A 26,821-nucleotide genomic window follows, 5' to 3' on the forward strand; every position below is an offset into this window, starting at 1 on the left:
TCAGACCTATATCATTAACAGATCACTTTGCTAAAGTCATTGAAGGTTTCATCGCAAAGTGGATGTATCAGGACATTGCCCAACATATTGACCCCTATAAGTTTGGAAACCAGAAATGTTTATCGACCTCACACTGTTTGATTAATATTCTTCATTATGTTTTTTTAAATGCTGAGGTACCAAAAACGTCATCGACGATACTTCTCACAGACTTTCAAAAAGCGTTTGATAGAATAGATCATACAGTTGCCTCGAAAAGTTATTTGAAATCGGTGTACGACCAGCGGTAGTTTACTGGATATCTGATTTTCTTTCTGAACGTAAACAAAGAGTTCGCTATCACAGCGATCTCTCAGGATGGTGTCAAATAAATGCAGGTGTGCCCCACGGTACGAAACTTGGGCCCCTAATTTTTCTTGTTATGATAAATGATTTCAAATCTTTTCAAAGCATACATATGTTTAAATATGTCGATGATCTAACCCTAGTTGAGTGTCGTAAAACAAACCAAATTTCAAACATGCAGGAAGCTGTAGAATGTCTATCTTTGTGGGCTGATATTAATAAAATGCAATTGAATCCTGCGAAGTGTATCAAAATGGACATTTGCTTTTGGGCAGGTCCAAGCTATTTGGATTGTGACGTACGGGACATTTAGAGACTTTAAACAAGAAATAACAACAGATGAAATTATTTATATGGCTATCTTTTGGTATGAGTCTGTGGCTATTATGGGCTAGTTCATTTGTGGAAAGTTTTAGTTCTGACCAATTTTTTAATTAATTTTTATTGTAATTAATTAACGTCACGCAGCACATTAATTACAATAAAAATTAATTAAAAAATTGGTCAGAACTAAAACTTTCCACATGCAGCACGCAGCACATTAATTACAATAAAAATTAATTAAAAAATTGGTCAGAACTAAAACTTTCCACAAATAAGTTTGTCAATGTATTTTTTATGACATGTAGAATGCGTTGCATATCTATATTTATATTTTAATATCTCTAATGTTCACCTTATAATATTCATATTTGTCTTGCAATGTATCTTTGTATTTCATCAGCATGTACATGATTGTTTTCCCTCTCTGTCCATCTGTCCCCTTTCTCCCCTCTCTCTCTCTCTCTTTCTCTCTCTCCTGCTTTCCCATCTCTCTTTCTTTTTAACTCAAATTTTTAAATTGAAATATTGTATAAGATTAATGGTATATATACACGCACTTCATAATTATGTAGATTGTAGTGTGACATCTTGAAATGTATACTTGCTTTTTTCCAGCAATTTACTCATGTGCAATTCAGTTACTTTTTTACTGTGATATCTCTTGAAATGTATAATTGTCTTCACCATCAATGTTTTATTCATGCACAATTCAGTTACTTGTAACTGCGATACATGGAAATGAACCAATAAATACCATTTATCTATCTATCTATCTAATATGATCATACCAATTCAGCTCCACTTTAAAAAAAACATGGTGACCGTTAATTAATTATTTAATTAAAAATAACAATACATGAGCCAGCTAATTGTGGTTAGTATAAGCAACATGAAAATGCCAACAAAAAAGCCAACATCGGCATTGGCTGAAATTTTTCAAATTTTTCAAAATATCAAATATTTGTGGTGGTACACAAGTATTAGGAATCGTTATATTTCAGCCGTCTCTGAACCAATTTTGATCGAACAAAGATGATTTTGTCATTTAAATATTATGTTCTTTCAAATTTGACACTAAATTTTTCATTATCTCACAAAAAATTATTTTGTGTAGCGCCCTCTGCAACAAAACTCAACTATCCCTTTAAACATGTGAGAATGAATACAAGTTACAAGAGCATATACTTTTACGTTCAAATATCAAGAGATAAAGATCATAATGCGCACACTGGTACAGGATTCCTCAAAAAAGTTCTTTGACGGACATTGTAATACCATCAAGGCCTGGATGACAGCACAGCTTGCTATTTGCATGAATATGACATCGCATGTTTTTATCTCCAACTTTAACAATTATATGGAGAGTGAAGACTTTTATCCTGTTGTATTCACTAAAGATCGATCCCGGCCCCCCCCCCCCCCCCCCACCCCGGAGTAGGAGGGACCACAATCTCCGGTAAAGGGGTACTTTTCACGCAACAAAGTCCAGTCCGTAATACACAAATTGACTTTACACACTAGAAATAGGGGGGTGCTTTCAAAGGGAGGAAACATGCATGATACATGTACCCTAAATAACACTGAGTGGGGGGTGGGGGGGGGGCTGGAATGAGGATCTGAGACATTACGGTAGATAACTTCACACAGGCGCGTGCCCGTCCGCAACCCACCATCAGTATGCACTTGTAGTGTGCAGCGGTTTGCCGTGAAAAAGTGTATACTAATATCATAGTTTTTCTGAAAAATACTCCAAAAATAACAAGAAAATTGACACAAAACAGGTAATAAACATTTCGACTTTTAACTCATGATCTTTATTTGGACATTTAATGAATATTTACTTCATTTTGGGTATGTTTTAGTAGGGTATCTCCAAGCCGGAGTTACAGGTCAACTTTAGGATAGGTTTCTGAACAAGCGCCAATATTTAAGCCTACCTTGGCTTTACGGCTTAATACCAATTGGGCCAACTGTATTTAGCCATGTTCCACCACTTTCTAATTTGATGACGTTTTTTCAAAATGAAGGGAGACCTCACCGCCCGATTACATCGCATTTGTTTATCGTTAATTGGATCGGTTGTTAACACAGGTCAGCGGCAGAGACACGAATGAACGAGCAACAGGCTATCTGCGCATGCGAGATAGACAGCCACTCGTAATTAAGATATTGGGCAACTGCTTTAGTCTAAATGACGTCACTGGTAGAGTGTCCGCAACGATGGCTTTTTGATTTTATCAATATCAGGAGGAGAAAACTATAAGCAGTTGTCTCTCAGAAAGGGGGGAAAAGGGCTTTAATTTATAGAAGTAGACTCTAGACTATCTAAGTTTATGAAATTTCTTTCCATTTTATTTTTAGTATTAAAATCATGATGTACCCCAAAATGGTATGTGATCAGATGATTCAACCTAATGATTTGATAGTCCATGTTATGTTGTAATAGTAGTAGGGAGGCCAATACCCAAATCTAACTTTTTAATTACTAATCTAATTATAATAAAACAAAGTTTAAAAGCAAGTATTTTCTTTCACTAAGACAAATCATCCATCTGCCGACTCCAGAAGTTCCATAAAATAGGAGATATCCAGCTCTAAAGTACATATGTAGGCCCTTCCTTCTACGCCTATCCGTACGTAAGAGCCTTGAAACAATCATATTTCATGTCGCAAAATTACGTTCATAATAGACAGGCCCAAGGGGATAGGCATGTCATTGCCCGGACAACAAGTTCAAAACTTCGCGCGAAAGTACATTCATCATTAGCAGCTAGCCTTGAATGGGTCACACACACCGATACGACATAGGCATTGCAAGCCGCAGTCCTGAAATCGAGCCATGGAGGCAAGGGACAAAACATGAACAGAGAGAAGAAAAAAATCAACGTAGATCTACGTGATTGTACTAATATAATCCAAGAAAAGAATTAAAATTATTAATTAGGCCTACCTTAGTTTTGAGTGGTATACCAATTTACCAAATCCAATAGTAATTCCTCATGAGTAAAGATCAATCTGACACTGCATTATCAACGATCGAGAAGTTACGAGGTCCAATTAACATCCATCTTGCAGCGAACATAATACGGAGTACAATAGGACAGCAGTGTGAATGCAACGTACGTACGTACGTGTACTAATATTTCTCTCACTCTCTCTCTCTCTCTCCCTCTCGCTATACGTAACATACACACTCACTAACCATGTATCATACAACACACACCTTCAAATCATGGCTTTCATTTCAATTCTCAATTGAATTATAGACTGCTCACGTAGACTTTTTTTTTTTACTGAAATATCTTTTTTTAACACTTCTCATGTATACATTAATGAACGACACTCATATCTAGTGCTGTGAGAATAAGGTACTAGGGTCTATAAAGAAGACTACGCTTTGGCACGATCTGACCGGAGCTCAGACATATGTCGCAATACCCTTTATTTTTGGCGTGAACAATGACGTCACTGTTCACAGTTTTCCTTCTCATTTTGAGATGGATGTAGCTATATGGCTCAAACCAACGCAAGATTGACAGAAACATCGTACTCTATTTACCTTTGAATGTTCAGTTTATAAAAATCTGTATTTAAAAAGATATAATCTTTTTTCTTTATATTTTCTAGTTGTTAGAAGTGGCAATTGTGAACATCTGAAATGTTGATCTCTATCAAAAGTTCTTTACTCAAAACGGATCCCATATTTTTAGGGTCTACCTTCTGCCAATGAGAAGGTTTTTAGTGAGCAAACCTCTATGCCCTCTAGGATTTTCTTAGTCTGTGGTGCGTGCGCTTCATGTTCTTCTGCTACAACAATTATTGGATTCAAATACGTCAAAATCTGCAAGATCGTCAACAATTGGTGAAAGACTGTTACAGATCCGTGATTATAGGTATGTTGTGAAATGTATAATTGTAGATCTATTTTCTTTTCTTATTTTCATCAATTTTTATTTTTACATCATTTTTTTCCCTCTGCTAATTTTTTGAAGTGGACGACGAGCGCACAAATCATAGGTGTAGAAGCCTTACGCCTGGGCATTGGCCTCCCTAATAGTAGAGTTTTTTACTGGTAGTCTATAGCCATTATATTATCATGATCAGAGCTAGACCGAAAGCTTCAGTCTCTATAATCGTCGGTTGTTCCACTGAGACTACGTCTGGCTCCACTAGACCTTCGGTTATAGAGACTGAACGATCGCCTATACCATCGTATGTTGAAGATATCACGGCTAGATTTTAGCCACTAGGCCCCTCCCACAAACATGACAAACTTGCCACGGCCGTATTGTTATGCCCCCAAAATGTCATTTTACCTCGTCCATATCCAATTTTAAATTAGGCCTAGGCTATAATACATTGGTTCCACTTACTAACTTGATTGAAATAATCCGTTTAATGGTCCCTTTGTGCGCCATCTACACGTTCGTAATGGCGTTATCACAGTTTTTCCTTCATAATCATTTTGCCTTCGGCGTAGACTAGAAGGGATGAGATTGACGGCAGCGAGAGTTTAACACGGCTTGCAAGATTTTCAACATGGATGTCGATTTTGACCCATAATTTCCTTAAAAGGGACCATTAAACGGATTATTTCAATCAAGTTAGTAAGTGGAACTGATGTATTATAGCCTAGGCCTAATTTAAAATTGGATATGGATGAGGTAAAATGACATTTTGGGGGATTTTGGGGGCATAACAATACGGCCATGGCAAGTTTGTCATGTTTGTGGGAGGGGCCTAGCGGCTAAAATCTAGCCGTGATATCTTCAACATACGATGGTATAGGCAATCGTTCAGTCTCTATAACCGGAGGTCTAGTGGAGCCAGACGTAGTCTCAGTGGAACAACCGACGATTATAGAGACTGAAGCTTTCGGTCTAGATTAGATCACTGATTAGATCACAGGGCTGGCCTGACCTGGACCGGGTCGCGGAGAAACGTGGCCCGGAGAGCTGGGCATACTTGACAGGGGATAGCCGCTGCACTGTAACGTTGACTCGGCCTCGGCTTATACTCGCCTGCCGATATCCAGACCTGTCAAATATAATACACACGCTGGTTGCATTAATACCGATTATCCTACTTGTTCAGATAATAACATTTTCATAAAATCATAATATTTCTTACCCTATTTCAGGCTATTTGTTGTTCCTCTTCATGCACAGCCACAGGTGGTACATAAGATCCGAGGTCAGTCAGTATGATGATTGTTTACAATATTGGAATGAGTTTATTTGTTCAGTAGGGAGGACCTGGTTAGGGATAATTTGTAATTTCATTTTCTATGTATTGCAAAAATTAAGTCTAAACTGAATTGATAGCAATATTATATAATAGGACCTAATTTTAATCTAAATGCTGAGAGTAATAATATTTTTAATAAAAATACCAAAATATATATATATTTTTCGCTGTACATATAATGGATCAACCCAAATTTATTTCCTCCACTCCCAGGTTGTAGAAGATAAATACATATATGTACCGCCTGGTGACGTGAGCGGCGCTGTGGCTTAGTTGGCAAAGCGCCTGTCTAGTAAACAGGAGATCCCCGGTTCAAATCCGGGCAGTGCCTTTTTTGTTTATTTTTCAGCGTCCCTTTTCCTTTTGAAGCAAAGTTTTGGTATGGGGTCATGAATTTGGTTCAAATGAACATATTGGAAGCATATGCGATCCGAAAATATTCAGTGATCGTTGTAACGGTTGAAATCGTTGTAAAAGTTATGATATTGTCAATTGTATATACTTGCTGCAAATTTTTTGGAAAGTTACATCAAAGAAAACAAATTTGAGAGATGTGAAAGGCCTTCCAGATGATAAGAAAACACAACCAGCTTCAACTTGGGGTCAGATACATTTTACCATCTTTGCTAATCACGCCTCTTTAATCAGACTGGTAGAATTACATCCTTCAAATACATATTATTTTAAGATCTTGATCTTTAGCTCTCTCTCTCTCCAGTTATCCATATCTCTTTAATTCTCACTCTTTTTGTCTCAACATCACCACCATCTCTCTCTTGTTCTTGATAACTGCCTCTTGTTATCTCTCTTTCCCATCAACTATCAATGGTTCTCCGTTTATCTCACTTTGCCTCTCCCTTTCTTGTCTCCCTCTGTTTAGTACCTCTTTCTCTCTGTTTATCTCTATTTCTTCCTCTTTCTCTAGATGTAACTCTCGCTAATCTTCTCTGCAACATGCCCCTCAATTCATACCTATTCTCATTAACATTATAATCTATTATCAATGGGACAAAAAAGGATGAAACTTCCACAAAATCAAATACCACAAATCACAGATGAATAGCCAAGTATATATTTCTCTTGACATTTTTATCATTAAATAGATTACATATCAAAAGTTTTCATTCAAATAATTATTCAAAAAAGGATGAAACTTCCACAAAATCAAATACCACAAATCACAGATGAATAGCCAAGTATATATTTCTCTTGACATTTTTATCATGTATTAAAGAGACTACATATCAAAAGTTTTCATTCAAATAATTATTCATCAAACTGTCTCAGCTCCCTTCATTGTACACAAATTACCTATTCCACAATCTACCTATGACAAAACAACCAATGTTGTGTCAATTTTATCAAGATATCAAAAAATGTAATCCACAATTTTCTGAAATTTTACGTCACAGGGAAGACATGCTCAGCACTAGAGTGACAAGGTGCCTGCTATAAATCAATAAAACCAAAGCAGTGCGAGCCTCGTTATTTGGCATGAATGAAGAATGCGCATTAATCGCATACTGATGAGCGCCATCTATGTGGGTGTCTTCCCAGACTACATATTAATTATTTACCAGTAATTCATTTGCTCTTGGCAGACACCATGACCATGCAACTTTTGCCATTCTGATCTGGTTTTTATCTCATTGCTCAACCTTAGATTCATATTGCAAACCTGTTTTATAAAACAAATGATTAATTGCTTTGAAGCTCGTGCATTAGTGATATGCACTGCACTCAGTTAGGTCACAATAAGCTGGGTAATGAACTTCACAACTCTCATTCATCATCTGATTTTGACTTAGCCTGCAGGCGGTGCATATCCACTGATGCAGTCATTTCTCAGTTTGTTATATTCACATAGCTAACCCATTTTGATAAACAATTAATTCATGTTTTGAAGCTCATGGTTTACTGATATGCACTACACTCTGTAGCAGCGCGAGAGAGAGAGAGAGAGAGACTAATATGTACCATTTGTGTAGAGTCTTGAGAAACAAAAATGAGTATAAGAAATATAAAAGAAAGTCGCATCAATCAATGTATTAAAATTTACAACATATTGTAGTAGAGACGATATAAACCCCATAACTAGCATTACACCATATCATACTTCTTTCTCAAAATACTGAATGATAATAATGTAATTTTCGAGGCAAGCAAATTAAATACAATATGATTTTAAGCATAATAATGATCGCAAGCAGTATGTCCAATCAATCAAAATAAGATACTAAATATAAAGAGATATTATCTAAAATTCTAAATGCCAATAATGAATCATTCTTTATTAGCATATCCAGTAATGGGAGACATATTGGACCAATATTGCCTTAAACCTTAAGTCCATCAATGGAAAAAACACAAATCTCACATAAATGGTCATAATTTAACAAAGGCTTTCAACCAAAAACCTGCATATATTAATTCTTTTCTACAGCTGTCTCGTATATTGTATAATTTTAAGTCAATGGAATATATTATGACCTCGAAATTGTGTATCTGAATCGTATCATCTCATGTTCTTATTTGACAAAACCTGGGCCATTTCATAACACTTGTTATCAATAACAAGTTACAGGTGTTTTTAGCGCTGTTTCTCATTGGAAGACAACGCTGGAGACATCACAGTAATGCTCCACAAAATGAACCTCAAGGCCCCCGGTGATGAAGATATTCTTGTTTCATTTGCTATAATGGCGACTGGCCAGAATGCTCCCCAGGGAGTGGAGAATGTGTATACATTGTGTGCGGGTAAGCCTGAATCCGATAACCGGGATAATAAGATATCTGTAAAGGGCTTAGACACATCGTTGATGTATTGGTCGCTATATAAAAAAAAGCGGAATATATACTAATATATATAATAGGAGTAGGGAAGAATATATGTAGATGCACTGGTTGCTTTAGTGTATCGTTCTGTTTTGTCTGGAGGTGTTTCTAGAGCTGTGTCTCATGGAAAGACAATGCTGAAGACATCACGGTAATGCTCTACAAAATGAACCTCAAGGCCTTCGGTGATGAAGCTTGGTAAATCTGAGAAGTCCTTCCTGTTTTCAGCCGGCAAGATGATGCAATCCACCCCAGCTCGCTTGGCCTGAACAAAAGACAATTAACAGAATTTCAAACGTCTGTGATGGTCATACATGCATATTCTGTGTAAAACAGGCAGCAGATCTTGCCCAGGAATTTGGAGATTTTATTACAAATGTTTGAACTAAGAAGAGCTATCGAAAATAATATCACTAGTGACATTCGTTTGTCTTGCAATGTATGGTCAACAAGGGATCCCAAAGATCAGAAGAGCTAGTTGCTCCTTCCTAAAAACTGGCACGGATAAATGCACTGTGAGGTACAAAAAAGTAATACCTACCAACAATTTTCCTCTGAGCATTATAATAACCATTCTTCAAGAAAGAATGGAGAAATTATGTCATATAATTGGGGAAAGGGATTGCGTCACAGTATAATGTATTCCACATGATTTATTGCACTTAATATTTCTAGTTGGATGTCTGTAAAATAAAGTATGAAGCAAATATGTTTCAACAAGTCATCACAGAAAGATAACCATGCAAACATTACAGCTTCTATAATGTGTGGGACCCTATATACAAACAAAGCCCATTCTGACAGTGTAGAGGTGTCTTGGTCGAGTGGATATATTGTCACTGGACTGTGAATCACAAGGTCTGTGGTACTAATGTCCATTGGCAAGACATTGATCTACATTTGCCACTCTCCACCAAGGTTTTAAATGGGTACCCCTTGGGATGTGAAAGTTAATGTGCTTAGATTAGCAAGTGTGCGCTTGTAAAAATGACGCCTGGCTGGAATGCTTCTCAGGGAATGGAGAATGTGCATACATTGTGTGCGGGTAAGCTTGAATCCAATGAACAGGGTAATAATATATATCTTTAAAGCACTTTGAGAGGGCATGCGGTCCTGAAAAGCACTAAATAAGAACGAACTATTATTTTTATTATTTTATATTTATTACTTACAGCTATGGTCTTTTCCTTGATGCCACCGACGGGTAAGACTTTCCCTGTGAGAGACACCTCCCCGGTCATAGCCATGTTCTGCCTGATTGGTCGACCCATAGCCAATGAGAGGAGAGCTGATACAATGGTGCAGCCTGCACTGGGACCATCCTTTGGGGTGGCACCCTGACAATACAAAAGATATTGACAAAATTATAATGTAGGCACACGTTTTTTTTCCATTGTCATTAAAATCCATGATGGCGGCTCGCATGTTTTGCCTCTTCTCTTAGACTAATATTATAAGTTAAAAGTCATGAAAAGGCACTTAATATCAACAAACATGGTCTACAACAACTCTAAATGACAAAATAATCCCAGCTTTGCATATTTTTGAAAGTATTTGATAGCTCAAAACTTGGAAATGTTCAATAAATTTGTTTTTTAAAAACTGTTACTTTTGCCGATACCGATCAAAGGTGCGAGGGTATTGATCCGATCCGATCAAAGCCCCAACTTACAGGGTTAATTGAAAATAGTGATGAAGTTGTAGGAATTGCTGATATATGCCTCTTGAACAGGTAAAACTTTTTCTTAGTTCATGCAAAATAATCCAGATCACATTTCATTCAATGATACTGAAGGATAAGTAGACTCTTACAAAATTGTCACCTTTCATAGAAAATGTATTTTGATTACATCTGTGGTATATGTAGGCAACCAGTTTCTCTTATTTTCTTTTCCTTTTCTTCTTAGTGAAGGCTGACAAAAAGAGTCAATTGATAAAAGAAGATGGTCTTAAATTCTAGCTATGATGTAATAGTGTCAAAGAATCATAACTTTATTTCCCTGTACATTAACTACAAAATAACTTCTTTTTTTTTTTAAAGTGACAGAAATAAATAGAATCAATAGAGCAAATCTAAAATTGGGTGCCCATATTTGTTTTGGCTGCAGATTCATAACAAATAAACACACATAGATATTAATACCTCTGGAACATGGAGATGTACTTGAGAAGACTGCAGCGATGTACCACCCTCCTCTGGCGGGTGATCCAGAAGGAATGACTTGGCGAATGTGTAGGCGATCTCGGCACTCTCCTTCATCACGTTGCCAAGGTTACCAGTGAGCTGCATTGCTCCACCGCCCTCTTTCGATTCAGGAGTAAGGCTCCTAGAGAGACAGGTCTCAATGTAGAGGGTAGAGCCACCTGAAAAAGAAGGGATGCATTTGAAAATGGATGCATGACATGTAAATCACTGTGAATACTGGGGCTATGCATGGCTGCAATGTACATGTATACATGAATCAAACACAATGATCAAATACATGTAGCATGGGCACAATTCGAAGTTATGTGCAAATATTAAATCATCATGATGCAGTTGCCTTCTACTCATGGCATGTTTCATTCAAACTGAGAATATTTTATTCAAAGTAATGAAAGGTACAGGTTTAAATGATATCCAAATGAATAAACCTTTGGTCACAGTGGTTTTAATTTGTGACGACATCCTTTACAACACATAATCTATCCTTTCGTGAGCAAAGACATTTTTATCAGGTCCTGGAATTAGTCAGCTTGGCGTGCTCTCTTAATGATAGCAAAGTAATTTGTCATAAAATATTGATGATTACAATGCAATTAGTCTACATGCAATAATTCATTGTCTATGTTTGTCCTTTATCATTGTCAAACAAAACTTTGTTTTGTGGGGTATGACAATTCTCTTCTCACAGCTGTAGGAACATTTTCCATAATAATCTACCAATGGCAAAGATTCAATTACCCATTGAGGTCCAGGCGAGACCCATGACGACTCCTACTGGTGTCTTCTCATACATCCTATCACTGGTGAATAGAGGCTTGCCGACAAACTCATGAAGGTTCTCCATGGTTACATGGATAGAGTCGGCAGAATCGTGAACCATCTTGTAGGCAGCCTTGCGATAGATCTAGCATGAATGGACAGCAATCAATTAAACTTTAATGGTTTAGACGTTTTACAACACTTTTTTAGAGTTTATTTTCTTCACTTTCTACCATCTAAAGTGCAGTTATTTAAAGCCCTTCTGCACTAGTTTGGACAGGAGGGATTAGACCTCCCTTCGTTGTCACTGGCAGGTGGTTATCTCATCAAACCAGCTCTCAATTAACATAAGAAAAAGGGACCATATGGGATCAATGGGTACCACATACGATAGGCATTATTGGCTATATAGAGGGGTCAAGTAGCTACAAGTAGTGTGGACCTGCTTTAAAGAAAAAATGATATCTAATTCTTAATTGAAAATAGTTTTTCATTGTTAATTCTGCTATCTGAATAAAGTTATTTCAATGTGAACTTGTAAACATCATAAGTATGAAAGTTGTATTTAACTCTGTTTGCTGAAATGTATTTTTCAAAGAACCAAAATAAATGATTTGACTGGATGAGTGAATGTAATTACCTTTTCAATATGTTTCTGTAGGTTTCTGACTCCACTCTCCCTGCAGTAAGCCTTGATGAGCTGATTCATAGCATCGGTATCTATGGTAACCTGGTCCGCTATACCACTGTGGTCTCTTGCCATAGGAACAAGGTATCTCTGTGAAGGGAGAGAGTCCAGATGAGACGTAAAAAAAGATGTGGTATTGCCCTTTTTTTTTAACAGAAAAAAATATGTATTAAAGCAAAAAACTGAGAAATAAGAGCCCAAAGAGGGAGAGAAAAAGAAAAAAAAAGTTTAAAAAAAAAAAAAGATTTCCGACCGACCAACCCATATTTTGGCACCCATGTAATAGCAGTAGGTTCAAAATTTCAATGAGAGCACATAAAAATAAGTTGAGTAGACTAGTGGCTATGCAATTTTAAAGTCAGAGAAAAAGGACTGAAATTTATACTTAATTGTTAGTTACATAGTATATATGAATGATTGTGTACTATGACGTTTGCAACACATAAAAATAATTTAAAAAGTGACATAATCTTGCTGAAAACTTGTATTCAGTAAAAACATTGCACATACAGTAGATATGGGTATAATGGACTATACATACATGTGACATCAAATTTAGACCAAAGTCTTGAACTCTGTCCTGTCATATATGGAACATGAAAAACTATAAAATAAAAAAAATATTGGCATGAGACAATGCTCATGAAGTGGTGTCCTTCCACATGCCAACTCACAAAATTTGATTTTGCATGCCTGAATGGTTCCTGAATACATTAACCTAACATCCACGCCTATTTATTGAATGAATGAAATTCTTACCTCAGCAATTGCGACCTTCTCTTGAGCGACATATCCAGACACATCAATCATCTCCATCCTGTCGCGTAGTGGTTCTGGTATGGTGTCTGTGATGTTCGCAGTGCAAATGAACAGCACCTAGCCAAGACAATGAACATACAAATTCTGATACCAACATCCAAAATTTTTACAGAATTAATAAATGCTTCCCAACTATCACATCATCTTAATAAAAAATGATATTGCCTCTGCCCTCTGGCACCATATTTGACAGAAAGAGGAATACAAATTTCACTGATGTACGCAAATGTCTTCACCAAATAGCAATAATCGCATTTAAGCCCAAAGCCCACAGCTACTGTAGTTTTAAACATATGCACTAAAAACAGACTCATTAGCAATTTTAACAATACACAGAGACCTATTTTTCTTCTTCATAACTGAATGAATTTAACAAAAATGAAAATAAGAAAAGGTAAAAAATTATAAACTTTGCTGAATCTTAAAGCCTGTCTGCACTAGTTTGGCCAGAGGGGATTAGACCTCCCTGCAAGGTAACTGACAGGTGGTTATCTCATCAAATCAGCTCTCAAGTCATAAGAAAAAGGGGATCATGGGGGACCAACAGGCACCGATTAGGCATTGTTTGCAATATAGAGGGTGCAAGTGAGGCTTAACTAAAGATTTGTCAATCAAATCACACTCTTTGCAACGGGCTACAGGCTAGCCTGAATCCTCTTCTAACAAATCCTATCAAAATGGCAACACAAGGCTCAACACTGAGCATCCTAATAACAAGCTAATGGTACACACCTTGGACATGTCAACAGGAACATCAAGGTAATGATCCAGGAAGTTTGCATTCTGCTCTGGGTCTAGAAGCTCCAGGAGAGCTGATGATGGGTCGCCTTGGAAACCACGTCCTATCTTGTCAACCTTTGAGAAAGAATGAAAGAAGAAGAACATTTCAAGAAATATAAGCATCATATTATATTATCAAACTTTCTGCTCGGCATGAATTCTATATCACAAGTAACAATGAGAGCTTGCAATAAAACTGCATTTCTAGAGAAATTGTTGAAGAAGTACTTTTTAACCACTTTACTTGATGAAATTCCGAAATATAAAGGGCTTGTTTGGAAATGCAAGTGTTGATGTTCCGATAAGCTAAATGAAAACCGTATGCACTAAATGGCAATAAGTACAAACAATAATATTTGGGACGGTATATAGGTAGAATGGATGAATTTCTTAATTCATTCAGCAATTACACACTTTCTATCGAGTAAATTTTGCCCAAAAATAACTTAGGGGGTATATCTTCTTGGAATAGAATGGAACCTATCTCACCTCTCACAACAATTCAAGACAATTATTTCATATCCCATTAACCAATTAGCAACTCAAGATTTTATAGAAATGGCATATTACTCACTCTCATTTTGGCATTACTATAAAGTAAAAGGATGGGCGGTTTAGTTGCTGAAGGGTTAACATATAAGCAGGACTTAAAATTCAACAAGCAAGATATTATATTTACCTCGTCAATGAGAATAAGTGGGTTTTCAGTTTTGACCTTCTTCAGACACTGGATGACCTTTCCAGGCATGGCTCCTACATACGTCCGCCTAGGTGTGTCATAACAAAAAAGGAAGAAATCTCAGATATAAAGGTATATGTACAAGATTCACCAGAACCTCATTATTACGAGGTCCTTGGACCACGGAAATTACGTTGTTATATCAGGATTACAAAAGACAAAAATATAAAGAGCTGGGACCAGAAAAATCACCTTGTTATAACAGAGCTCTTTATAATGAGGTTCCACTGTAAAGCTTCAAAAAAATTCTTAAGTGTGATAACATTCCATCAAAGGCATCTAAAAACTATCGTAGTTGAATGCATGTAGTAAAAGTATAACAAACTGCTGTTTGTATTGTTGGGCTTACAAAACTGATTACTGTGATCTGGAGTTTGTTGTCAAAGTGAGACAAATATTGAATTCAGGTTTGCTATGCAAACTAGCCTTAACTATGGATTCAATTCTCTTCAGCTCTCATTGGGGTTAGGGTGGGGAAAGAAGAAGAAAATAACATAGTCAAACCTGCTTTAGTGACCGCCTGTAGAGAAAGACCACCTGTTTATAAAATACACATCTTTAATTTCCCCTGAATGTGGTTTCTCATTGAAACCTGTTCTGAAAAAACCTGCACAGAAAGACTACCGGTACCTGTCTATAAAGACCACTGTTCATGTTTCCCTTGAGCGGTCTTTATATACAGGTTTCACTGAACTACTAACCTATGTCCTTTGATTTCAGCAACATCTGTCATTCCTCCAACACTAAATCTGAAATACTGAAAAGATAATATTTACACAAACTTATTACAGATCACTTCTTGATGTTGTATATATGCTCCTATCATAAATCTTAAATTGCTTTCAAAATTGTGTGAACAGATGTATATACCTGTTTATCATTCAGAGGAACATTATATAAAATGTATCAACAGGCATATTTATACACTAAAATCATTTTTGTTCCCTTTTTAAATAGATTTCATATTAAAGGTGGATCAATTATCATGCATTTATTTCATTATGAGATGAAACAACAGCAACACAAACAGCACCAACATGGGGGCATTTCAGATGTCTTATCAGTCGCAAGTAGTATAAGGGAACAGGTAATATTTCTTGTTGAAGCTCTACAGCTCTCTCCCTACCATACCTCTCTGTTCAGTGCACTTGCTATGGACTTGGCTATACTGGTCTTGCCAACACCTGGAGGTCCATAGAAACACAGGATCTTTCCTTGCGTGGACTTCTTCAGTTGACTTACAGCTACAAATTCCTGCAGAATAGAAGTGAACAATGTATACACTATCAATGATTTAAAGAAAAGCCTCACTCTGTATCAGGTCTAACTGTCTCTAATTCTCTATCTCTCTCTTCTTCCAATTTTCTCCTCACCATTCTCTACCACATCACAGCGATGTCAATCACCAGTATCAAGACCATGACATTATTTAAACCATAATGATCCATTTCGTTAGGTTTCTCTGTGACCTTTCTAGAGCCAAATCATTATCTGCTTTAATTTTTTAAATTTTTTACTGCATGTCTGTTTGTTGGACTGTGTGTCTCCCTTTTTGTCTGTCTCTCTCTCTTTTCATCCATCAAGTCTTTCTATCCTTGCTGTTACCTTTTATCATCAACCTCCTTCTTTACCCCCTCATATTATTCGTCCCTCCCTCCCTCCTCCCCATTCCTCCCCATTCCTCCTGCCTATCACTTATCAGGACCTGTGTCCCTGTTTTGTGTCGTCCATCCCCTAGTAATCTCCCCCCCTCCCCTTCTCTCCCCCATTCCCCTCCAGCTCATCCCTGTCACATACCAGTATTCTGTTCTGTTCTTAACACCATCCATCCCTAATAATCCTCCATTCCCCCTCCCCATCCACTTCGACCTCATCCCTGTTCTTAACATCATCCATCCCATAATAATCCTCCATCATTCCCCCCTCCTCCTCCTCCCCCTCCCCCCTCCTCCCCCTCCCTTCCGACCCCCCTCCACTTCCCCCCTGTCACATACCAGTATTCTGTTCTTAACATCATCCATCCCATAATAATCCTCCATCATTCCCCCCTCCTCCTCCTCCCCCTCCCCCTCCCTTCCGACCCCCCTCCACTTCCCCCCTGTCACATACCAGTATTCTGTTCTTAACATCATCCATCCCATAATAATCCTCCATCATTCCCCCCTCCTCCTCCTCCCCCTCCCCCTCCCTTCCGACCCCCCTCCACTCCCCCCTGTCACATACCAGTATCCTGTTCTTAACATCATCCATCCCATAATGATCCTCCTCTAGAACTTCCCTTGCTCTCTTCAGATCCACATTCTCCTCACTGTACATTCCCCATGGCAACGTGGTCAACCAATCCAAGTAATTCCTTGTAACACTGTACAGAGAGAGAGAGAGAGAGAGAGAGAGAATCATGAACATGGTTAATAACATTTTGATGTTTTCTAAGTAATTATATACAACCAATACCTTCCTTAGGATAGTATCATATAGGCAATTACTTAAAAGACAGGAATAATGAGCTCTACCAATTGGTAAAGATCTGATCTGGGAAAGAAAAAAAAAATCATCAAACAATCTTTTGGGGATGACTCCCTAATTCACTCCATCTTGAAAACTATATTAATACATCTGGAAGTCTTGAAAATCAGTACAGTTACGAATACTACTGTCCCCTCCAATGAGTACATACCTAATGAGCACAAATATGCTGGTGCCAATGGGATCGAATATCTGACTTAAAACTAAACAAACACAAACATGAATATAATGAATAAACACAAACATACCTGAATTCTGAAGAATGGTTGTCCAAGAAAGAGAGCTTATTCATTTCCTCCTCAATCACATCCATGACTACTTTTGGAACCGTCTTGTCCTGTGTGCAGAGGATCAAAATGAGATGTTACCAATCAAAATGTAGAAGGCAAGATATAATACCATGTATACAAATATCATTGTATTGAAAAATCCTTTAAATTACACTCCAATAAGAAATTTGCAAAGTTATACAGATCAAATACCAATCATTCAAACAAATACATAATGTGCAATGAATCAATATCATGGTAAATTTAGATATTGTTTACTTCCTTCAATGCACTTATTTCCATATTCAAGGAATATGGTAAAGCAAAGAAAAAGAAAATCTGCATGAACACAGACAATTACTGCCAATTGCAATCAATACAAGTATGGGTTGCATTGACAAGAACACTCCAGTAACTACTGCTCTGCAGCCAATTTCATGCAGGAACTTCAACCCTTTGATCTAACCTTAATCTCACCTTAATCCCCAATTACAAGCGTAATCCTATCACTACGTCTTGGATAAAATAAAGCCCAAGATGTCAGAGCATGTCAGATGGAAGGGTGTGGCACTGACCTTTAACCTTTCCCTGAATTTCTCCTCGATGGCATCCTTGTCATCTTTCTCCAGACCGAGCTCTTTCTTGATGATCTTCAGTTGTTCTTGTAGCATGTACTTCCGATGGGCCGATTTCACCTTGTCCTCAACCTGTTAAAAGCACAGAATCACAAGCAAAGGTTTTTCCATTAGGGGAAAATCTTATAACTATCACCAGGGTGCATATGTGCTTGTCCACAACATTTATTAAATTACTATACAATTCTGCATAATCTAATAAAACATGATTTAAAAAAAAAAAAAAAATTTATTGATTGATTTTTTTTTTTTAATAATTTTTTTAAATATTTTTTTTAATATTATTATTTTTTGTTTAAATATATTTTTTTGCATTTTGTATTTATTTGTAGACTAGGCTGTTTTGCCTCTAAAGATTACATACTACAACCGCCTGATAGCTTTATGGTAAGTTAATCAGTATGGTGGGGTGTCCAAAGAGGAGTTACCAAGGACTAAAAGTCCTATTGGTGTAGTAATTTAAAGAATTATTGTCATCGTGGATAGTTTTCCAGTTGTAGTTGACCTAATAAGATGGGAGTATCCCAGGGGTAGTTGTTGTTTGTGATTATAGGGGGGGGGGGGGGGGGGAGGGGCTGTGAGGGGGAAGGGGTAGTTGGCTAGTTGCATCACTGTTTTCATTCATGGAAGAGCTGAGTTTTTACCTCCCTGCCAAGTCTTTGCTGCAGCTTGCTGAGTTCATATTCCTTCTTCAGGAGATTGAGAGCAAGGTAAAGACGTTTTGGTATCTGTAAGAAAGAGAAAAGCAACAACAGATGATCAGTTCACATAATCAAATTAACGTAAAGCGCTTAGAGACATCGTAGATGTATTACCGTAAGTGCTATATGAAGCGGAATATTATTATTATTATTGAATTTCCAGGTTTTCAATGACCTAGTGGGATAGCTGTTTTTGAAAGTCATTCATACATTTTGACCTCAAAGGTATTGCTACTGTTTCTGATTTGTTTTTTGTCTCGTTAATTGTATGTTTTTTATTGTCCGTCATGTTTTTTTTTATTCCGTAATTTTTTTCCTCAAAATTAAGTTATAAATGTATAATTTTTAATTATTATTGTGCAAACCTACATCTTACAAGCTTTTCTTTCAAGTAGGTTCGTTTTTTTAATTTCCTTTTACCAATTTATTTTGCATTACAATGACTAAAAATATTTCTCAAAGATTCAATTTCAATGCTCATTTCTGTTATGTCATTACGTTTATTATTGTCTGTCATTGTTTATATTATGCAAAAAGAAATGAAGCAAAAACAAATGAAACATAAATTCGCTCTCTATATAGAGGGAATACTACTACTACTGAAACTCTAGATCTACATATTTGATACTCACATCAGTTTCCTCCAGAACTTCTTGTAGTTCCTCCGGGTCAGCTCCAGTCAGCGCAGCTCCTAGAATGAAAGAAAAAGCCAAAGAAAATAGGGCTAGATTAAATCCTTTTTATATTCTTTTTGGACAAATAATTAAAAATTGCAGCTTCTATTTGGGGTCAGTTTAGAGAATTACAAGTACAGCAATCAAAACAGTTTTGAAAATTTATGATGTATTTTTTTGTTTGTTTAAGTCTGCTGTTTACAATGTTGATACTTTGTGTACCAGGGTAGGTACAGTGTATATGAGTTTGTATAATTAAACTTCTGGAGGGTGTTTCACAAAGACTTTAAGTTGGACTTAACTATGACAAGCCATTCATGCCACTGGTGGCTCTTACCATTGGTCTCTCAATTATTGTCCTTAGATAATATTTTTTCCTTCAATAATGAACTATTAAAAGATGTAAATTCTGTAGATTTGTGACCATGATTTGTACGGTCCTTGAGAGGCCACTGCCAGTATGGTGAGCACACACAGTGCCTTGAACAGCCTGCTATAGTTAAGTACAACTTAAAGTTGATATTAGTCTTTGTGAAACACTTTCCAGGTATAACAAGGCAAAAACCGTTTTCTGATTTTGTAAAACATCTATGTCAGAAATTGCCAGGAATTAAATGCTACCTTTCACCTAGTCTATTAACTCATTTTTGTGATCTATTAAATTTCATGGATTTTTTTTGGGGGAGTAAACTTTTGCATGACATTTCGTTATTTTCACAATATTTTCAGACTATGTGGAGGAAACCATCTTCCATGGGAATAATCTTCACAATCCTATTTCGAGAAGGATTAAATAATTATTGATTAACCATACATACACGGGACACATAAACCTTATAACCAATCTAAACTTGTTCTCACCTAGGTCACTCAGATACACCGGATTATCTATTACTCTGTGGCCAGCTTGGATCATCTGGGCTACAGACTCCCTGAAATAAAAACAAAATTAAAAAGGAAATATATTTTCATCTCTGTTTGACTATGGTTGTGCAATTGAAGTATTTCCACATAGGTTCAGATCACCAAATGTGTCATATTTTCAACAAAACTGAACCCTGGTGGGCTCGGTTAAATAAGACACTAATTCTAGGAATGTTCCTCTAGGAGGGCATAAAGTTGACCTACTGAAATATTTTCTCTTTGGATCCAGAAGGGCGTTAAACTCACATGCTTTCACACATAGTTAACGTCCTTCTGGCTCCTAACAGACTATATGAGGTTAAACACATTTTCTGAGTGCTTGGTCTGTACTCTTTCAGATCAAGGTCTAATCAATACTTTATATACAATACTCGGTTATACAAGAAAGGAGGAGAAAAGAGTAACTCTTTATAATTCACCGGTGGATTACTTATTATTAATCAACCCATTTGATCTCAAAGTGATTAATTTAAAAAAAATAATAATAACAAACACTCACCTGTAGAGCGGGTTCAAAGCAATGATGTCTCTTATTGTTTTTACTACCTCCGCTGTCAGGGCCTGAAACACAATTGAAAAAACATTTTAATCATAGTTATCCAAACCATATATATCATGAATTAATGTTAGAACTTTTGCCCTTTACCTCTCCCCTCTAAAATCAAATAATTTCATCTATTAAAGCCTATCTGAACTAGTTTGGCCAGAAGGGATTAGACCTCCCTGCATGGTCACTGACAGGTGGTTATCTCATCAAATCAGCTTTCAATTTACATAAGAAAAAGGGGACCATGGGGGACCAACGGTCACCGGTTAGGCATTGTTTACTTTATAGAGAGCGCAAGTAGCTTTAAGTAGTGCAGTGGTGCTTTAAAGCTTATAGTTATGTCATGTTTGGTTAAAATATGAATAACCTGGAAGTAATGCCTCCAGCATCAAGGTCGCAGAGTCATAAAATCACAACATCACCATCAGTAATCCTACCTTGACTTCCTCTGTCGTCTTGAATGTCTGATGTTTCACATTCTCCACCTCCACCATCAGTACTTGATCAGGGTATGACTGTGATTCTTGTTCCTCCTCGGGCTCGGTGGAAACATTCTCATTCTCATCCAACGATGGGGCCTTGTCTTCCTGAGTCTCACCATCTACTCCAGAGAGTGCTTCCGGGTCAGCTTCAGGAGCAGTTTCTGGGTCAGCTTCTGGGACAGCTTCTGAGGCAGTTTCCGGGACTGCTTCTGGGTCGGCTCCTGGGGCAGTTTCTGGAACAGCTTCCGCGGCAGCCTCTTGTACATCCTCTGCAAGACCTGATATCCTTATCCTAATTCAGACATATTGAGAAATAAAATAAGGGGAAATAGACAAGTTTTTTTCTATTACCGGTACTAGTGCAGCTCATGAGAAAGCAGGCCAGACCTAACATTTTGTATAATTACAGACTGACTGACTGAAAAATTGACATGAAGTTGAAATACCACAAACAATTAAGCTCTTCTCCATTGAAATAATACAAAATGAAACTGTTACCGGTATGTTGAATATCTGGAAGAGATCTAAGAAAAGCATCTGAATTCTGGCAAAGTAAATCTTTTGATGGTGTTAAAGCATTGAATAAGGCCCCAGTACTTTAGCTTAGTATAATTATAAAAAACAATTTAGGCCTTGACCCATTCTCTGTGAATAACTATGGTCAAGAGTCATACCAGAGTCCAAGCTTTGAAGATAATCACATACCTGCGATGACCCATGAGCACCAGACGAAGACGGTCACCAAGGTCCTGCATCTCATGGATCTGCACAAACGTTCCAACGCTATAGACAGCGTCCAGGTCAGGTATGATCTCCGTCTCATCTCTGAATAATACAAGAAAGTGAAGAAACAGAACATTTCATGGAGAACTAGCTGAGCTTGTTATTCATATAAGGAGACCTTGTTCAAATGATCTATCAGGTAGTCTTTTCCATACAATAATTCTTAATACCGGAAGTCGTTTTCAAAGTTTCAATAAAAGTAAGCGTCAAACAAAAAAATAAACAATCTTTACCTATATTTTTAAATTAAGGATCATGCAAAAATCATCCATTGCAAGGCATATCTTAACGCCATCCTAGTCCCCCCAGCAGACATTAGTAAGATACATTTCACATTTCTACATTCTCATATTTTATTTAATGTATTAAGAGTATTTATCTTATTAACTAATTTTATCTTTAACAATGTAAAAACTTGCATTATGGCTAATATGTCTAAGTCTAATGAAGTTGAAAAAGATGGTGTCATACAATGTTAATCTCCTGCTCTAATTATATTCACCCAACTCATTTGTCAAACAGTCTAAGTCTGCAGGTATTCGGTAGGTATGTCCTCATCATCTCGAGTTTATAGCCTGCTATTTCTGATTTGGGAAATAAGCCTGAAGTTACAAATCGCGTCTTCATCAGTTCGAGACTCGACCTCGAAACTCCAGCTTGAGAAATTAGCTCGAGATATTTTGCTCAGCGTTCGCACATAGTGTGAGTCTTTGGGCTGGTGAAGACACACCAGAAAAATAGCGGGATATTTTGCAAACTAGCCCAAAATATCTTGGGATGATTATCTCGACGTAATATCCCGCCAATTGGAACTGCATGCGGATGAAGATGCAAATTACCCGGTAGCTGGATAATTTGAGATCGGGATAGATAAAATAGCTGGTTATTTGGCAATCTCGAGCTGATGAAAACAGGCCTATATAGTACTCACTTGTCATCTTTCCTCAGAAAAACTCCTGCATAGGGTTGAGCTAATCTCAGCTTTCTCCTCAAGATTTCCATTAGAGGTTTGTTTGTAACCTTGTAGAAACAATATTAAAAGTGAGAAAAAATAATAATGAGTCTTATACTCTTATACTTTTGTATAGAATTTTTGAACAAATTTTAAACAAAAACCAAAAACACAAACAATATTGTAAACAATAATCATAACATATCATCATTTTTATACTTCAATTTTTAAAGATCTAATTTTTAAAAGTATCAACTCCCAGATATATTCATAACCATGCATTGTAATAGACCAGTTCACGGTTAGCACATTACTGCAATGACCCCGAATATCCACAGATCTTCAAAACATGAAAAGGTCCCACTTTGTACATTTTGAAATAATCACTCCTACAGCGATGGAGGGGCTATATAAATAGCATTTGTTTCCTCTTTTCAAAGAATACTTCCACCTGTGTATCATGAAGTGCACTGAATGTGCATGAATGCATAATGTTACATAACTTTCATGAGCACGTATCCAGAATATCGCCTCCGTGTATTTCAAAATTTGTTCTGCAATGACCTTTATCTGCTCATGCTCAGACTGCAACCGTGAACTCGCTTATTAGACTAGTACGACGACAACACTACTTATTATCATAACAAAGGCAACAAAATACAATTACAATAAATATATAATAAAATTAAAATCCAATTTAAACAGACATCTTCTGGAAGATATCATACCAAATTCAAGCAGGACAGAATATTGGTACCAACCTCAATTATTTTGATAAATTTAGGAAAGACTGGATTTCTTGGGACGGCAATCAGCGGCACTGGAGAAAAGTCTTCGGGGATCGTCATGGGACTAAGGGAGACCATGGAAGGAGGTGGATAGTCCCCTCCATCCCCTGCTCCATCTCCACTTGAAGGGCTTCCATCCTCTCCTCCAGATCCATCTCCACTGGATGCCTCTCCGTCTCCATTCCCCGATCTTCCTCCGAGTCCACCGTTCCCTCTATCGCCATTCCATTTCCAAATCGATCTTGAAAAAGCTTTACTGGATGGAGACACAAAATGTTCTTGTTGTTCTATACGTGCATCAAGTACACTGAGACTTGCTATGTGTCTATTGCAGAAATCTGTCCTAGTTAAACGTCTTGAAACATCAGATTTCATAAGGTTACTGCTGGGTTTCGTTCTTCCCGGAGAGAGTGGATTAGTCCACGCATTGCCGCCTGCTCCGCTGGCGTGGCCTACAAGAGCTGTCCGATGGGTTATTGGTCTCGTCGGATGAACAGCGACAAAAGAATTCCTCCATGCACATGATCGCAGTCTGTTAGAGATATCATGTAGCCGAAAGGCTCTAAATTTGCAGTATGACATCTTGGTGAAACACTTAAAAACATGAAAAGCTTCAAAACAAGCAATTTTCTAACATCTCATAAGCGACTCAATTCACACATGTTCGCGTATGCCCAGAGCAGAGAGATCGCACTTGAAAATAGTGATGTAATAAATTCAATTTCGTAAGTTGCGTGCATGTCATTTTGTACGCATGCTGCTAAACTACAAAAATGATGCTCCCACTCCCAGAAAATATACTTCTTTCTTCGAAGCTTATAAAAATGTTGTCTCAAGTTTGCTCATGCTGCTGTCCCGAATGAAAATAGAGGATAACAAAACAGAAATAAAGTTTGACAGTGGTATTACAAAATCGTGTTACAATCAGGGAGGTGTTTTAACTCACATACCCTGTTACAATCGACCAAATAGTGTTTGGGTAACAGATAGGGGTGGGGGGGGGGGGGGGGGGGCTATTCCCTTATTTAATGGTGATCGCTTTTTGAAATGTCAAATGAGGATAAAAAATATTTTTTTGTTGCCCATCCAATGTTTATGTACATTCCAAAATATTTGAATGACAGCCTTCAAGACAGCTTAAAGCCCTACCTCTTTGCTCTTTCCAGCCAAGCCTTCATTTTCTTCAAGTCACACTCGTTTACCCTTTTTCTCACTAACCTCTTAACCTCATATTAAAAAATGAGGATGGTAATTTGTCAATAATTTATGTTGCCTTCCTTCCATATAAAAATGTTCTCTCAGTCATCCTCGAATGAAAATAGAAATCAATTTTTCACATTGGTATTACAATTCGTGTTACAATCAACCAAATAGTGTTTGGGTAACATATAGGGGGGGGGGGGGCGATTCCATTTTTTTAATGCTGATCGCTTTTTGAAATGTCAAATGAGCAAAATATTTTTTTTTTTTGTTGCCCATCCAATGTTTTTGTACCTTCCAAAATATTTGAATGAAAGCCTAGTAGCTTATAGCCCTACCTCTTTCCATTAAAACGAGAAAAACACAAGAAAGTTTGTTATAGTTTGCTATTTTTACATTTTACCCAAGTCACACTCGTATTACCTTTTTGTATCCTTTTTTAATCTTTTAACCTCATATTCAAAAAGGAGGATCGTAATTTTTTAATATGTTGCCTTCCTCCCATTGTAAATTGATTTTGAAGCGAAAAAGCACAAAATATGTAGACCCGTGTTTGATGTTGATAATGTTTGATGAGCATAAAAAGAAGAGTCTCGACTATTGTAGAGAGACGGTATCACCCGTCACCCCCACCCCCCCCCCCACCCCCTCCCCACATCGCAAATTTGTTTTGCGATTACTGAAAAGAGAAGACTATCCACTTAAAGGTACTATGTCCCATTTGCAGGCCAACAAAATGAAAAAGTTAAATTCCAACTGCATTTGAAAGATAATACTAATTTAGAACTTCCCTAAAAAAGGTGGGGCTTGAAAATGTCTTCAAGTGGGAAAAACGACTATTAGTTGTCAAATCGACTTTAGGGCTATAGAGCCCAAAAGTAATAGTCTTGATTTTCAGACAATTGTACCGAATGGTCATATGTTTTATGCTGCGCAAAGATTCAATCAGTTTAATCTTGGCCATCACAAGAAGTGGGTTATTGATGTAGACAAATCCTCATGTACCCTTTACAACTCTTTTCATGTATGTTATTACCAAAGAAGAAAAAAAGCCAGTCAGTCACTCATTAGTGTCTGACAGTGAAGTCTAGCAAGTAAACGGGTTTCCTTGCATAATTTGAATATGAGGACACTGCTAACGTTTAAATTTCACAGATAGGACATACGTACATGACATATTCATAATTCCTGCAAAGTTATACAGCATTTGAGGTTGGCTGCGTATCAATTATCAAGTTTATTTGTCTTCCAGAAAACACATGTGACAAAATAATCATAACATTACAAGAAAGACGACTAGGAGACCTTAGTTGAAGCACAGCTTGTTAAGTTAAGGCCCCCTCATATGATGTGACAAAGATAACTGATTCATGAATACAAAAAAATGGAATATATAAAACTATTTACAAAATACTCTCAGAAAACAACTACCCAACGATGCATCGACCATAGCAGCAAGGATGACCACAACAAGTACCGAAGATGCGCACATCCCCATCACACCGGGTGAGCTAACTACAACAATATCTTATACAGAGTTTATAGTTTTTATTAAGATTTGTTGTTGTTGTTGTTGTTGAAATCTTACCTTCAATTTA

The 26,821-nt window shown here is 37.1% G+C and overlaps 2 protein-coding genes and 1 non-coding gene across 3 annotated transcripts in view; 1 reads left to right on the forward strand and 2 right to left on the reverse strand.

Moving 5' to 3' along the window:
- LOC576508 (myogenesis-regulating glycosidase) overlaps positions 1–5,917 on the reverse strand; it is a 31,110-nt gene extending 25,193 nt beyond the window's left edge. The window contains exon 1 of the mRNA XM_003723777.3: positions 5,800–5,917. The gene's annotated coding sequence lies outside the window, so the exon portion shown is untranslated. The remainder of the gene's footprint in view (positions 1–5,799) is intronic.
- A 257-nt stretch (positions 5,918–6,174) lies between these two features.
- Positions 6,175–6,247, forward strand: TRNAT-AGU. The gene has a single exon. It is a non-coding gene; the product is annotated as a tRNA-Thr (tRNA).
- Positions 6,248–7,085: 838 nt separating this feature from the next.
- On the reverse strand, positions 7,086–24,770 carry LOC100889553 (lon protease homolog, mitochondrial). The gene is made up of 21 exons (XM_030976781.1): positions 23,997–24,770; positions 23,215–23,303; positions 22,206–22,325; positions 21,456–21,792; positions 20,971–21,032; positions 20,409–20,479; positions 19,506–19,564; positions 18,817–18,900; positions 18,113–18,244; positions 17,517–17,605; positions 16,966–17,104; positions 15,874–15,996; positions 15,444–15,499; positions 14,683–14,770; positions 13,956–14,078; positions 13,164–13,280; positions 12,357–12,494; positions 11,696–11,861; positions 10,895–11,115; positions 9,924–10,088; positions 7,086–9,016 (listed from the first exon to the last, which is right to left on the reverse strand). The coding sequence occupies exons 1-21, from the start codon at positions 24,603–24,605 to the stop codon at positions 8,873–8,875; spliced, it is 3,132 nt and encodes a 1,043-aa protein (XP_030832641.1). The 5' UTR covers positions 24,606–24,770; the 3' UTR covers positions 7,086–8,872.
- Positions 24,771–26,821: the final 2,051 nt, after the last annotated feature.

This window comes from Strongylocentrotus purpuratus, unplaced genomic scaffold (genome assembly GCF_000002235.5).
Source record: "Strongylocentrotus purpuratus isolate Spur 01 unplaced genomic scaffold, Spur_5.0 spur5_scaffold_9, whole genome shotgun sequence".
Classification (NCBI taxonomy): domain Eukaryota; kingdom Metazoa; phylum Echinodermata; class Echinoidea; order Camarodonta; family Strongylocentrotidae; genus Strongylocentrotus; species Strongylocentrotus purpuratus.

Bases quoted from the DNA above. Each gene is read 5' to 3' on its own strand.
- LOC100889553 (XM_030976781.1), bottom strand. From the start codon at position 24,605: ATGTCATACTGCAAATTTAGAGCCTTTCGGCTACATGATATCTCTAAC. The intron at 18,245-18,816 runs GTAAAAACTCAG...TGCTTTTAACAG, and splicing joins AGCAAAGACTTGGCAGGGAG to GTTGAGGACAAGGTGAAATC. The intron at 9,017-9,923 runs GTAAGTAATAAA...TCTTTTGTTCAG, and splicing joins TCAAGGAAAAGACCATAGCT to GCCAAGCGAGCTGGGGTGGA.